Source organism: Heptranchias perlo, chromosome 14 (assembly GCF_035084215.1).
Source record: "Heptranchias perlo isolate sHepPer1 chromosome 14, sHepPer1.hap1, whole genome shotgun sequence".
Lineage (NCBI taxonomy): Eukaryota > Metazoa > Chordata > Chondrichthyes > Hexanchiformes > Hexanchidae > Heptranchias > Heptranchias perlo.
Genome location: NC_090338.1, coordinates 4,576,381 through 4,590,851, shown reverse-complemented (window position 1 = coordinate 4,590,851; position 14,471 = coordinate 4,576,381). Strand labels below are relative to the sequence as shown.

The following is a 14,471-nucleotide window of genomic DNA, read 5'->3' as shown; positions in this document are numbered from 1 at the left end:
AAATGGTTTGACTTTGGACCACACTAAACTTGCACAGTGTAAATCAGGCGTCAAGGCACGAAGTGACTCTGAATCAAAGCGGAGCAAGATTCACTCCTTTAGGGAGTCTGCCTGCACTTTATTCCAGCGCAATGTCAGACCCTACCGCCAGACTTTGGCTGCATTTAAAAGAAAGGCTTGGATTTATATAGCACTTTTCACAACCTCAGGACGTCCTAAAGTGCTTCACACCCAATGAAGTATTTTTGAAGTGTAGTCACTGTTGTAATGTAGGAAGACCAGCCCTAGTACCTCCCATCATATCACTGTTTGATAATTGTGTCTAGGCCTAAACCACTTATCCAGCACATAATCCCGGCCTACACTCCAGTACAATATACTGAGGGAGTGCTGCACTGTCAGAGGTGCTACTTTAAACTGAAGCCCCGTCTGCCCTCTCAGGTAGACAGGAAAGATCCCATGGTATTATTTTGAACAAGAGCAGGGGAGTTCTCCCCGGTGTACTGACCGATATTTATCCCTCACCCAACACTTAAAAAAAAATTATCTGGTCATTATCCCATTGCTGTTTGTGGGAACTTGCTACATTACAACAGTGACTAGACTTCAAAAGGTACTACATTGGCTGTAAAACGCTTTGGGACATCGTGAAAGACGCATTATAAATGCAAGTCCTTTCTTCTATTTTGTCATTAGATACTAACATATCACAAAGGATGGGAAAAGACCAGCTGGTCCTTCAAGCCTGCTTCACGGTCATGATGTTTGGAGCATCCTGACTAGATACTTCCTATGCCCACCGCAACCATGTAATCTCCTGGGAGAGGCACAAAACTCTGGAAAATACCTCTGCTCTGCTTGGATAAATACTTGGTGAAATATTGGCTGGGCTCTGGAGAAAGGGCTGGGGACTGGGACTAATTGGATAGCTCTTTCAAAGAGCACGATGGGTCGAATTCTATGAATCAACGATCCCCTCAGAAGAGGCTCATTCCTGCAGGTCCAAAAGCACAAAGGTCTCCGACTGTAATTCCAGGAGGTTGGCGGGATCCCCGGAGATACATTGCAAACGGCTGCCTTTTAGGCGGACCTCTCGGAATTCTGCTGATCTCCCACTGAAGGAGCAGTGGGGACCTTCAGGGCTAAATTCTTAAGATTTGATTTATACACAACCTAAAACACATTTCTCAAACGTCTCAAAAGTGCTTCACATTCAATTACTTTTGAAGTAAGATGGTTATGTGGGAAACCTGGCAATCATTTTCTGCACAGAAAGGGAATTGGATAAATACTTGAAAAGGAAAGATTTGCAGGGCTATCGGGAAAGAGCAGTGGGAGCGCGGCTAATTGGTCAGCTCTTTCAAAGACCCGGCGCAGGCAATGTTTTTGGTGATACTGGTCAAGGGAGGAACTTTGGTGAATGTTGGGAGAACTCCCTACTCTTCTATGAAAACACCAATTGCTCACGTGAACAGACAGGGACCCAAGGTTTAATGTTTCATCCAAAAGACAGCAACTTGAACAGCACAGCACTCCTTCTGCCCTGTACTGCAGTGCAAATCTAGATTATGTGCCCAGCCACTTGGGCGAGGTGCCAGGTGTTGGCATCTGTGGAACACCACCACATCATGAGTCAGTGCCTTCAGGAGAATCAGGGGGAGGGGAAACAAAAATTGACCCCGGGTGGCGCGGTAGATTAGAGATTGCCCTTTCACCTCTGCGACCAGAGTTCAAATCCAGCTCAAACTGATTGGATGAATTTTTTTTAAAAAAATGTTTATGCTGGCTGTGCGTCCCAAATAAAATGAGTTTAGGCAGCCCCAAACCAAAGGGCATTGGTCCGCAGCACAAAACTGCCGCTAATTGAGCCCTAAATTTGCAATCTTATTCAGAAGAAACACAAAGGAAGTGGAAATGGAAAATGACACATTGATCTTCTGAGGTTGGGATTAAGGCCCTTATTTTTTTTGAGACAATGAAGGGAGCTTAAGCTGCATTTGACTCAAAGCTATGCATGATCCGGGAGTACTTGATGCTGACATTGGTTGCATAAATGAGAAAACATCTCATCTCCGAATGCTAATGTCCCTTGAACACAAAATTCATACACAGAGGAAAGAACCATCTAAAGGAGCAGTACAGTGCAGTTTGGCTACCTTTGATGAGGTCTTCCTGGTTCTTTCAATGTGGGTCATCATCCCCTTCAGGATAAGCTTTTCTTAATGCAGGAAAAATCATCGAGAATTGCCTCAGCTGCTTCCACTGGTAGGAGGGTAACCAGATGACACAGATTTAAGAAAATTGGCAAAAGAACTAAGGGATAGATGGAGAAAAAAAAAATTAGTGAGTTTTTAAAATGATTCTATAAATTTTCAGGGCTACGGGTATAATGGGGGGGGTGGGGGGGGGGTTGCGACTAGCTGCATTGCTCTTGCGTAGAGCTGGCATGGACTCGATGGGCCAAGTGGCCTCCTTCTGTGCTGTAACCTTTCTATGATCTGGAATGTACTGCCTGAAAGGGTGGTAGAAGCAGATTCAATAATAACTTTCAAGAGGAAATTAGCTAAATACTTGAAAAGGAAAAATTTGTAGGGCTATGGGACTAATTGGACAGCTCTTTCAAAGAGCCGGCACAGGCACGACGGGCCAAATGGCCTCCTTCTGTGCTGTATGATTCTATAATATCCCATCTACAGGTTCCGGTTCTTTTCATCAGAGGCATCAGGTTCTGATTACACAAAAACAAACCCCACAAGCCTTCTAAAGAGTGGAACGTTCCATAATGACTCGTAGTTAAAGGCACTGCTTGGTACGATACTGAGCCCCGGAGGCCATAATGGTTCCGGATTCACTCTCTGAACCGTGCCAAGCTGGTAGGGATAGTGACAGTGCACAACTGGTCTCAGCATCCCTGGCTCGGGGGTGGGTGAGAAGATGGAAAGCACCCAGGGTTCCAACTCCAGAACACTTAACGATCCAATGCTGTAAATTTGTGCTAGCTAACTTAAAACAATTAATATCACTAGAGAAAAAGTACTGGACAAACTAATGGGACTAAAAGCCAACAAATCCCCTGGGCCTGATGGCCTACATCCAAGGGTTCTAAAAGAGGTGGCTGCAGAGATAGTGGATGCATTGGTTATGATCTTCCAAAATTCCCTAGATTCTGGAACAGTCCCAGCAGATTGGAAGGTAGCAAATGTTACCCCGCTATTCAAGAAAGGAGAGAGAAAACAGGGAACTACAGGCCAGTTAGCCTGACATCGGTCATCAGGAAAATGCTGGAATCCATTAAGGAAGTGATAACAGGACACTTAGAAAATCATAATATGATTAGGCAGAGTCAACATGGTTTTATGAGAGGGAAATAGTGTTTGGCAAATTTGTTAGAGGTTTTTGAGGATGTAACGAGCAGGGTAAATAAAGGGGAACCAGTGGATGTCGTATATTTGGATTTTCAAAAGGCATTCAATTAGGTGCCAGATAAAAGGTTGTTACACAAAGGCTCATGGGGTTGGGGGAACTATATTAGCATGGATAGAGGATTGGTTAACGGAAAGAAAACAGAGAGTAGGGATAAACGGGTCATTCTCAGGTTGGCAGGCTGTAACTAGTGGGGTGCCACAAGGATCGGTGCTTGGGCCTCAGCTATTTACAATCTATATTAATGACTTAGATGAAGGGACTGAGTGTAATGTATCCAAGTTTGCTGACGATACAAAGCTAGGTGGGAAAGTAAGCTGTGAGGACACAAAGTGTCGGCAAAGGGATATAGACAGGTTAAGTCTGTGGGCAAGAAGGTGGCAGATGGAGTATAATGTGGGGAAATGTGGTTATTCTCTTTGGCAGGAAGAATAGAAAAACAGAATATTTTTTAAATGGTGAGAGACTAGCAAATGTTGGCGTTGAGAGATTTGGATGTCCTCGTACAAGAAACACAAAAAGTTAGTATGCAGGTACAGCAGGCAATTAGGAAGGCAAATGGCATGTTGGCCTTTATTGCAAGGGGGGTTGGAGTACAAGAGTAAGGAAGCCTTACTACAGTTGTACAGGGCTTTGGTGAGACCTCACCTGGAGTACTGTGTACAGTTTTGGTCTCCTCATCGAAGGAAGGAAATACTTGCCTTAGAGGCGGTGCAATGAAGGTTCACTAGATTAATTCCTGGGATGAGAGGGTTGTCCTATGAAGAGAGAGTGAGTAGAATGGGCCTGTACTCTCTGGAGTTTAGAATAATAAGAGCTGATCTCATTGAAACATATAAGATTATGAGGGAGCTTGACAGGGTAGATGCTGAGAGCTTGCTTCCCCGGCTAGAGTGTCTAGAACTACGGGACATAGTCGCAGGATAAGGTGCCGGCCATTCAAAAGGGAGATGAATTTCTTCAGAGTTGTGAACCTTTGGAATTCTCTACCCGAGGGCTGTGGATGCTGAGTCATTGAATATATTCAAGGCTGAGATGAATAGATTTTTGGACTCTAGGGGAATCAAGAGATATGGGGATCGGGGGTGGGGGGGGGGAGGTAGAGTTGAGGTCGAAAATCAGTATTATCTGATTGTATGGCGGAGCAAGCTCAAGGGGCCGGATGGCCTACTCCTGCTCCTATTTCTTGTATTCTAATATTTACTATCTTGTCTCCTACACAAATGGCCACTTAGGCTGCCACAGCCTATTGATCCACAAACCAGTGTGTGGAACTATAAGTATAATTTAACACTGATGTGATTATTTTGTGCTCCAAAGACAGCACCGATTTTAGAAAACAATGCCAGACCACAGCGTTTAGTAAAGGTGCGAAGATTATTCTACGTGGGTCACCGCCGTACAGCTGCTGTAGTCTCCATCTTGAGATATGGCCAAAGCTTAATGGAATGCACTTCATCTGGTAGTTGTAGCCCTGCCAGTACATGACAAAGATGTAGGTTCCATAATCCATCCAGCAATTTGTTGCTTGATGTTAGAATGAGGACAAGTTTTAATCACTCAAATGTTAATTAGGTTTAGACAAATCTGTAGTCATAAAGGGTAGGAAAAAACATTGTGATCTGTTTGGTTGATCCCAAGTTTCTTCTTTCAGTCTGGGGATCTGGCCGTTGCTGGTAAGGACAGCATTTATTGCCCATCCCCAAATATCCTTGAGAAGGGGATGGTGAGCCTTCTTCTTAAACTACTGCACTCAGTGTGGTGAAGGTGCGCTCAAAATGCTGTTACGTAGAGAGTTCCAGGATTTTGACCCAGTGTCGGTGCATTTATGTCCAAGTCAAGATGGGGTGTGTGACTTGGAGGAGAACTTGGAAGTAATGGCGTCCCATGCACCTGCTGCCCTTGTCTTTCTAGTGATGTGAATGACCTGGTAATCTATTTTAGTGATGTTGGTCCTATGGGGGAGATTGCTTTGAATGTATTTATCGAAGTCTTTTGTGCTTTATCTTTGCCCTTGGCTTACCATCTAGCTGCCCTTATCATAAACATTACTTCCCTCACATCAGTTTCTTTCTTCCTCTGGTTCTTTCCCAATGGCATATTACTGTGTGTTCAATAACACATTCCATTTTTTCCTCTGTATTTCTCCTTCTTAAAAAGATGTCCCAGTTCAGACCTCTCTGCTCCCTCATCTTCTCAAACTCTTCAAGTTCAGAGTCGCTGTTCTACTCCTTTTCTCAATAAGCCTGTTAAATTCAACCATGTTCTAATCATTATTCCTCTCTAACTATAACCTCCTCTACCATCCCCTGGTTGTTGCAAACCATCACCAGGGCCAGCATTCATTTTCTTCCCCTCCCCGTAGGATTCTTAACCATGAGACATGCATCCAGTCCAGGATAATGAACGGAAACATATTTTTGCTCGTTCTACTCCCATTAGACTTTCCAATTCATCCTGTAACAATAGCATTTGACCCCTACATGATGTGTAAAGTTCTGGGTTTAATTCCCCCTTCCTGACCTAGCCAGCCTACAATGGAGACCTGTAGTTAATTTCCTGGCCCTTCATGTCGCTTACCTTGATCCACCATATTTTTAACTTTAGTAACACCTGATTCAGATTGGTCTATCTCAGTTGCCTCACCTCGTTAGCATAGTGGGCCCAGGTTCTAGAGAGATCTAATGGAGTGAAATTTGTATTGGTCTTGGGAGGAATGAAACAGCAGAAAAGAACTTGAGCTCCACAATTCTGCGAAAGATGGGACTCTGTGCTTTGTTGGGTAGCCCAAATCCAGAGTCAACACCACTGATGAGGAAACACACGGTACAATTACAAACAGATCAAGAAGTCTTTATTTGCACATGATTCCCAACATCTGGAGTTATATTTACAGTTACTTATGTAGTTTAAGATAGAAAAAAAACCCACCATGGCCAAATCTAGTTTAGGGTAATTATAATGGAGGTGTTTCAGACATGCAGGAATGAAAACATTTGTTATAAACTCCAGTTGGATCCCATTATGTTTTCAGCTCAGTCCCATTCTACAGCCTGTCCCACCTGCACAATGTAAGGTTAAACCTACTGAAATAAGGTAATTTAACACACAACACGGTAACTGTATGATCGCTCAGGCACTACCAATCTTAGGGCAGACTGCTGTGGCAAGACCAGAGGGTCATGCTCATATTCCTTCTGTCCATAACCTAGCAGAGAATTTACAGCAAAACTGACAAGGGGCTAGATCAGAACACCTGTGCTCTCGGCCACATCTTGTGCGGTGTGGAGAGACCAAGTGAGGCTCTTACCCACATGAGACAATATAAGTATCCAACCGTCCCGATGAACCGTTAACGTTATGACAACTCTCTGCAGCTTACAATACCCTCAAAGTGTAGACACATACTGGCCCTAACTTTGCGTTGAGGGCCACAATCTCGTTCAATGCTTTGCTGAAGGCCAAGCGCAGGGATTGCAAATCACAGTGAAGGTGGACCATTGCCAAGTGGAGGGTTGGGCACTTTATTAAAGAGAAAAGAATTATTGTAGACTCAACAGTTGTGTCTTAATAGGCCCTTTTCACAAAAAATTGTCTGAACAGTAAAAAAAATTATAAAATGTACATTAGTATCTAGCCATTAGACAAAGAAGCCAGTGAAAAAAGTTTGTACAGGTGGTTTAGCGATGTGTTCCTAAGAACCCTACTCAAGACAAAAGAAAACCAGGCAGCTGTAATACCTTCATCAAGGTAATGTATCCATAACTAATTGCCTTAATTTTAAGGGCATTTTCTATCAACACATTGCTTCCCTCCTTCTTCATATTCCCGCGTGACGGATAGGATAACTGCAATTCCAACAGCATTCCCTTGCCGCCTTTGCGGAGAGGGAAAAGAGCCAAATTGCAGCGTCGTGAAGATCCCACAGCCAGGCAGGGCATGACTGGAGACCCAAACAGTTAGTTTGCTGAGGACCTCAGATGGAGGGGAGATGGGCTGCCAATTGACCCCAGGCTGTGATATGAGCAGCACTGTTGGACAGTGAAACTTCTGTCCATAAACTCTATTCTTTTGATATAATAATCAGTATGAGAAGTTCAGAGAATGTTTATTTTGTGCAGGCCAAGAGTCTTCTGAAAGGTGCACGGCCCCTTCCCACACTTAAAAATGTTACCAAACTGTGCGATATTAAAATCAACATTACCCAAGTATACGCAGGCTCTCTGTCCAAAAGTGAGAGAACAGTGAACTCAGAACCCATTCAATGTAAACTACTGTACTGTGAGGGCATCCACAGATATGAATGATATCATTTCTAACTGGTTAAAATCCTCTTCAGGCACCAACATTACATTAGCCTCTTTAGGTTCTGACTTCCCAATTTAGTACCTTAAATATCAGCATACAGCAATTAATTTTCAATAATTATAATACATTTTCAGTGAATAATTACAGAATTGTTTTGATGAAAAATCAAGCGTGCCCAGGACCAGGAGGGGAATGGGGGGTGGGGGAGGCAAGGGAACCAGACAGTGAATACAATTTGCAAACTGTAAGATCGCACAGATTCTGCTAGTAGTTTTTTTTGAATTCTCAAATGTGGTGCCAAAATGCTGCACAATAGTGACTTCACATTCCCAATTACAGCCTTAAACTTAAAAGGAACATTTACACCACCTCCTTTATTCTTAGCTCCTTTGCCACAATTTTAAATAATTTAACATTAAAAAAACACTTTTTAAAAGATATACGCATGGGAACAAAAAACAGGCACCATATACAGCCTGCTTGGCACATATATAAAATTTATATATTTGTGTTTAAACTACACATACAGATTTTACCTGAATTACATTTACAAAAGGTAAAGATTATCTGAAGTAAAAGGAGCAATATATCCCTTTGTTTAAAAACGTGATACTTGTAACACGAACCTTTCAACAGGTTGAAGTAAAAATTACTCGTCAAAACTTTGCAACCACCTTTGCCTGGCAGAAAAAGATTCTAATTGCAGAACGGAAACAAGTTACCAGAGTTTGGGGGGGGGGGGGGGGCGGGAGGGAGGAGAGAGGGAGGTCGGTCGGTCATCGAAGTTGTTGACTAATGGATTGAAGAGATAATTGGATCAACTTCTGGAGAGAGGGTAGAGTGAAAGAACAGATATGTGGGGTTAGATCGATCAAAAGAAAACTGCATGTTTCTTAGGAAGAGGTAAATGCCATTTGACCCAACCAGTCTGATGTTCTTGACCACATACACACACAATATACATTCACAAGGCGACATTCCTTAAGTAACATACTCTGGACCGATCTTCAATTAATTTTAACAAAACACAAAATCACTTAAAATCTCTGAAGGAAGATGTGACTTTAAAACCAGGTTTGGCCATAGGTATTTTTCCACCAGAACTACACCGTTAAAAATTCTATGGTGTGGGTTTTGAAGTCTGACGTTGCAGTTGTATACAAAATGAAGGTTAGGCCGAGCGAGTAAAGTCAATACAGTCATCAAGTGCAGAGTTAAGACTTACAAAAATCATAGCAAGAAATGCAGTTTTTTAAAACTATAAAATGTAAAAATATATTACAGACAGAGACCTAAATACTTTTATCAATTTTTCTTTTATAAAAATGTAAACATTTATATACACACAATTTGACTGACTTAAACATTAAGAAACTGCAAGCACCATGATTGGAAGGCAGTGTATTTACCATAGAGCATCTCAACCATGGACCAGGAAATGGATGGTTGGGACAATGAATGGCTGACTTGCATTCTTTATCTGGTTGTTCTACCTTGATAATCTGTGGTTGGCACCAGGCAGTGCAAAAGATAACAGATTCTGTCCCTCAAACGCATCTAGGACACAAATTTTTGAGAGTCAGAGGCAGTGACACGAGCCTCCAACAGGCCAGATAGCACACTGGAAGAAAAGATGGGGAGTGTGGAGCACTGGTAGATCGCGGATCTCCCTCTAAATGCTGCTCTCTCAGTGCCCTGACCAACATAAAGCGAGCGCGAAACAGGTGTTGGATGCATAGTGCAATTAACTTTGTCGGCTTTCAAACTACTTGTAAAAGTTTGAGCCGAGTCTTACGAGATTCTGAAATATTTCAATGGAGTTTATTCAAATGATTAACCGTAGACACAAATAAGACCCGCATGCCACAATTAGTCATGCTGCCCTCCCCCTCCCCCACTCCCTGGATTCTCTTTCCCTATGGGGAGGGGGTGAGGGGAGGGAGGGAAGAGGACATAAAAGAGGTAAAGTGCAAAATATTGTTCGATACAGCAATGCAGACTTGTTGCACTTGTGATTTTAACAACGTGCTAAATGCAGTAGCAGTTCTTTCCTCGTGTCTTGAGCAAGAGAACGCCAATTATTTCACGTGGGGTACAGTAGTGTAGTGGTTATGTTACCGGACTAGTACTCCAGAGGCCTGGACTAATAGTCCAGAGAACGTGAGTTCAAATCCCACCATGGGCAGTTTGAGAATTTGAATTTAGTTTTCTTAAAATCTGGTATCGGTAAAGGTGACCGTGAAGCTGTCGGATTGTCGTAAAAACCCAACTGGTTCACTAATGTCCTTTAGGGAAGGAAACCTATTGTCCTTAACCAGACTTGTCTCCAGTCACCACACCAATGTAGTTGACTCTTAATTGCCCTCTGAAGTGGCCATTCAGGGGCAACTAGGGATGGGCAAGGCTGGCATTTATTGCCAGTGATGTCCACATCACAAGAATGAATATTAAAAGAACGTCCTCTTTAGTCAGCCGATAGGGGAGACAAGAAAGTACCCAGTCAAGGCACTAAGGCAGGTTCCTTTACTTGCTATGCATTGATGCTTTTGGGAACACACCAGGCTGACTTCATGTACTTTGCCAAAAAAAGTGAAAAGGATCTTCCCACTATGTTTATGATGTTGCGAACATAGTGACGCCAAGATTATTGCATTTTAATGCTGACCTATTAAAATCAGCATTACTGTTTATGAAGCACAACTAGGAAGGGAAAGTACAACCATTTTATATTTAAAACAGGATGTTGAATTTTCACTTAACTACTCTCACCAGTGAATAAGAAAAGGTGAAGAAAGATTTTCTGATCAGCAGTTCACACCAAACACTCACACTGCTCTTCCTGACCACGGCTGGAAAATCCAAAGAAATCATTTAAAAATTGAGACGGTGGGGGGGAAACCTAAATAAACTCAGTCAGACAACATACACATAAATTACTCTACAGGAAAGTGTGAGAACATCTGAAAACAGTAAAGAACAGTAAAAGTAGGAAGCAATTGCCACAATTAAAAAACATCATAAATGGTCTCAAAGATACCAGGCATTAAAACAAAAATCAGAAAAACTCGAGACTTGGATTGTAGCCGATAGTACACAAAAGACTTCAATTCTTAAAAGTGTGGTAACTTCAGCAATGAATTTACAGATCTTTATTTTTCTCTTGAGAAAAACAGCTGAAGGGCAAGAGCATGACACTTCCTAGGCTGAGAAGAGTGAGAGATGACAGCTAAAGTACTGGCCATGGTATTAACAAAAAAAACTGCAAATCTGAAATAAAAATAGAAAACCCTTGAAATGGACAGCAGGCCAGTCAGCAGCAGGGAAAAAGAGATGATATTTCAGATTTGTACTCTCATCGAACTCACAAGCCTCCACTTTTTATAAATACTGACCCGCCCTGTTGTGTATTTCCAGCATTCTCCGCTTTCATTACTTGATTATGGTATTGCAAGCTTGGGTTTTAAATGCCTGTAGGGTGTAGGGAAGATTGCTCAAAGAGGTGACCTGGTATGGATTTCCTGACTAGTGATGGCAACCATGTGCAATAAAGGAACTTTTTAAAAAACATTTTATGCTTTTTCATTTTTTTTATATAAAAAGTTTTGTAACCTGTCAGTTGACAGTAAAATGGTAATTTTTAATCTTGCCCACAAGGCTGTTCCCAACCATACATTTTCACCTGCCATGTGCCACAGCGGTTTTGTTAGTTTTATTTTTTGGTCCCACTTTTGTTTTTAAAAAAAATACAAAATTACACTTATTCCCACTGATTTCACACAAGGTCAGCAAACTGCCCTTCAATGGTGAGATCCTAGAAACTCATCCAAATCGATTATCCATTCCTCTGTAGTCCTGTTTTTCAACAAAGAGTCCATCAGGTCTGTGTCGCCGGGTAATCCCTGAAGCGTGCTGCCTCCGGACTGGTTACCATAGCTAAAAGGTAGTTCCTGGCTAGTGCTTCTTACCTGGTAAACCTGGTTGCAGTGGAGGTTGCCTCTTGTGGCCATTTGTTGACCTGAAACAAAGCTCGTCATGTCTGGAACGGTCTGGGTCAAACTAGGGACAGCCTGCTGGGCGGGCAGGTTTGTCCGTGACAGAGGTCCACCTAATGTAGGCATCATTTGCTCACCAACAGTTGCGCTGACGGATCCCATCGGTCGGACTGCGGTGAGGCCGGCTCTTGGCAATCCCTGGACAAACTGCTGGTTGGCGATTTTGGGGTGAGCTGACCGCACGTGGAAAGTTGAGGTACTGCTGAATGCTACCAGGTTGCTGCCTGCTTGGTTTTGGTTATTCATGTTTTGCAAGGCTTGGTGTTGCCATGTTGGATTCTGGTTTGCCACAGCACCTGGTAACCTCTGCAAGTGGGTCTTTGATACAGCTTGGCTCACGGGCCCTTTGTTGTGCTGCTGTTGTTGTGCAAGGTTCGAGTTGCCGAGGTGATTCTGACCATATCCCGTTACCATGGGAGCTCCTGGAGTCATACTAGGTTGTCTCTGCAACTGATTTGAATGCTGCCCATTTCCAATTGTGCCCTGGGCAGAATGCGGAAGCATTTGGTTCATATTTGAACCCACGTTGTACATTCCCTGTTGAACATTGTGTATATTACTGTACTGAGACACTCCCAGCTCTGACTGGCCAGCAGCAGAGCCACTGGATGGAACAGAACTCTGGCTTGGCCCGATCTGCATCATGTTTTGATTCTGAGGGAACAACCGTGGGCTGCTGGCATTTGTTGCAGCCAGATTGCCAACCGTTGGAAGACCTTGAGGGGAACCTATGAAAGTGAAAGCACAACATTCAAAAAATTAATTCCCAGCAACACATCAGCCAAACTTAATTATTACTGAGCTCCCAATAAAAGAAACATTCTCTGCTCCTGGCCGAAACACCATCAGCAAGCAAAGAAGTTCACACCTCAGTAACAAATGCCAACTGTGCAGGCTGACACTCCCAGTACAGTACTGAGGGAGTGCTGCACTGTTGGTGGTGCCGTCTTTCAGAGGAGACTTTAACCGAGAACCCGTCTGCCCTCTCAAGTGGATGTAAAAGATCCCACGGCACTAAATAAAGAATTGCAGGGGTGTTCTCCCTGGTGTCCTGGCCCATACTTATCCCTCAACCAACATCACTAAAACTGATTAACTGGTCATTCTCATATTGTTTTTTGTGGGACCTTGCTGTGTGCAAATTGGCTGCTGCGTTTCCTACATTACAACAGCGATTACATTTCAAAAGTACTTCATTGGCTGTGAAGCACTTTGGGATGTCCAGAGGTCGTGAAAGGAGCTATAGAAATGCAAATCTTTATTTCTTTTCGTAAATTGCTTTTAGAAAAATTAAGATGGAACAATGTGAGACAATGCAAGTAGGTGAACAGAGGACTCAATGCACTAAGTGTACCTTCTCTTGCACCATGATTTGCATTCTCAAAACACATAATTTTTGTTTAATTTGTTCTCAGGCGTGGGCGATACTAACAAGGCCACATTTATTGCCGATCCCTTCGCTGTCAGAAGATAGTGGTGGGACTTCTCTTTGTGCCTTTGCGGTGATGGTGCTCAAACAATGAGATTAGGTTAGGAATTCCAGGATGGTGAAGGACCGACGATACATGTCCGTGTCAGAATGGTGCGTGACTTGGAGGTAACTGCGTACCCACAACATTGCTGCTCTTTAATATAATTAAAACCCAGTAATTCATGGAGAAAACATAGAATAGCATTCAAAAGAAAATGATTTGCTTATAACTGCTTACAATTTGCTAATCAAATCCAAAGTACTTTACATAAAAAAATAAAGCTGTATCTCACTATGAACACTTTCTACTTGGTTCCCCTCTACCCTAGCCCTGAATCCACATCTTTCTCTAGTTTCTCTCCTACTTCCCCCCTCATGCCCTCTCCAAGCTCATCTTGTCCACGAGACCCACCTCCTGCTCTCTTGATCCCATTCCCACTAAACTGACCACCCAAATTCCCTTCCTGCCCTCCTAATTAGCACACTGTAAATGGTTCCATCTTGCCAGTCACTGCCCCCCCTTTCATAATCACAGTCATCGCACCACCCTCAAAAAGCCCACCCTCAACCCCTCTATCCTTGCAAACTACCACCCTATCTCTAACCTCCCTCAATGTATGGTCACCTCTCAAATCTGTGCCCATTTTTTCTGCAATTAGGTTTCTACCCCTGCCACAGTACTGAAACAGCTCTAATTAAAGTCACAAATGACATCCTCTACGATTATAGCCACGGTGTGCTATCCTTCCCCATCCTTCTCTACCTATCTGCAGCCTTCGACACAGTTGACCACACCATCCTCCTCCAACGTCTCTCTGTTGTCCAGCTGGGTGGGACTGCGCTCGCCTGGTTCCACTCTTACCTATCCAACCATAACCAGAGAATCACCTGCAATGGCTTCTCTTCCTGCCCTCTCACCATTATCTCTAGAGTCCCCAAAGTTCTATCCCTGGTCCCCTCTATTTCTCATCTACATGCTGCCACTTGGCGACATCATCCGCAGACACGGGGTCAGGTTTCACATGTATAACGATGACACCCAGCTCAACCACATCAAGTATCAAGAACCCATTCCTGGGTGTGCCACAATTTCTTCCAGTTAAACAGTGAGAAGCTCCCTAGTCACAAATTCTGTACCCTGGCCACCTATCGCCCTTCCCAGCTACTGTCTCAGGTTGAACCAGACCGTGTTTATTAGTAATCTCAGCATCCTATTA

At 43.2% G+C, this 14,471-nt stretch overlaps 1 protein-coding gene across 1 annotated transcript in view; it reads right to left on the bottom strand.

Moving 5' to 3' along the window:
* Positions 1-6,260: 6,260 nt before the first annotated feature.
* The window catches only part of maml1 (mastermind-like transcriptional coactivator 1), a 70,219-nt gene continuing 62,008 nt past the window's right edge, over positions 6,261-14,471 (bottom strand). Inside the window, exon 5 of the mRNA XM_067995971.1 lies at positions 6,261-12,511. Within this exon, the coding sequence (XP_067852072.1) occupies positions 11,529-12,511 (983 nt within the window). The 3' untranslated portion in view covers positions 6,261-11,528. The remainder of the gene's footprint in view (positions 12,512-14,471) is intronic.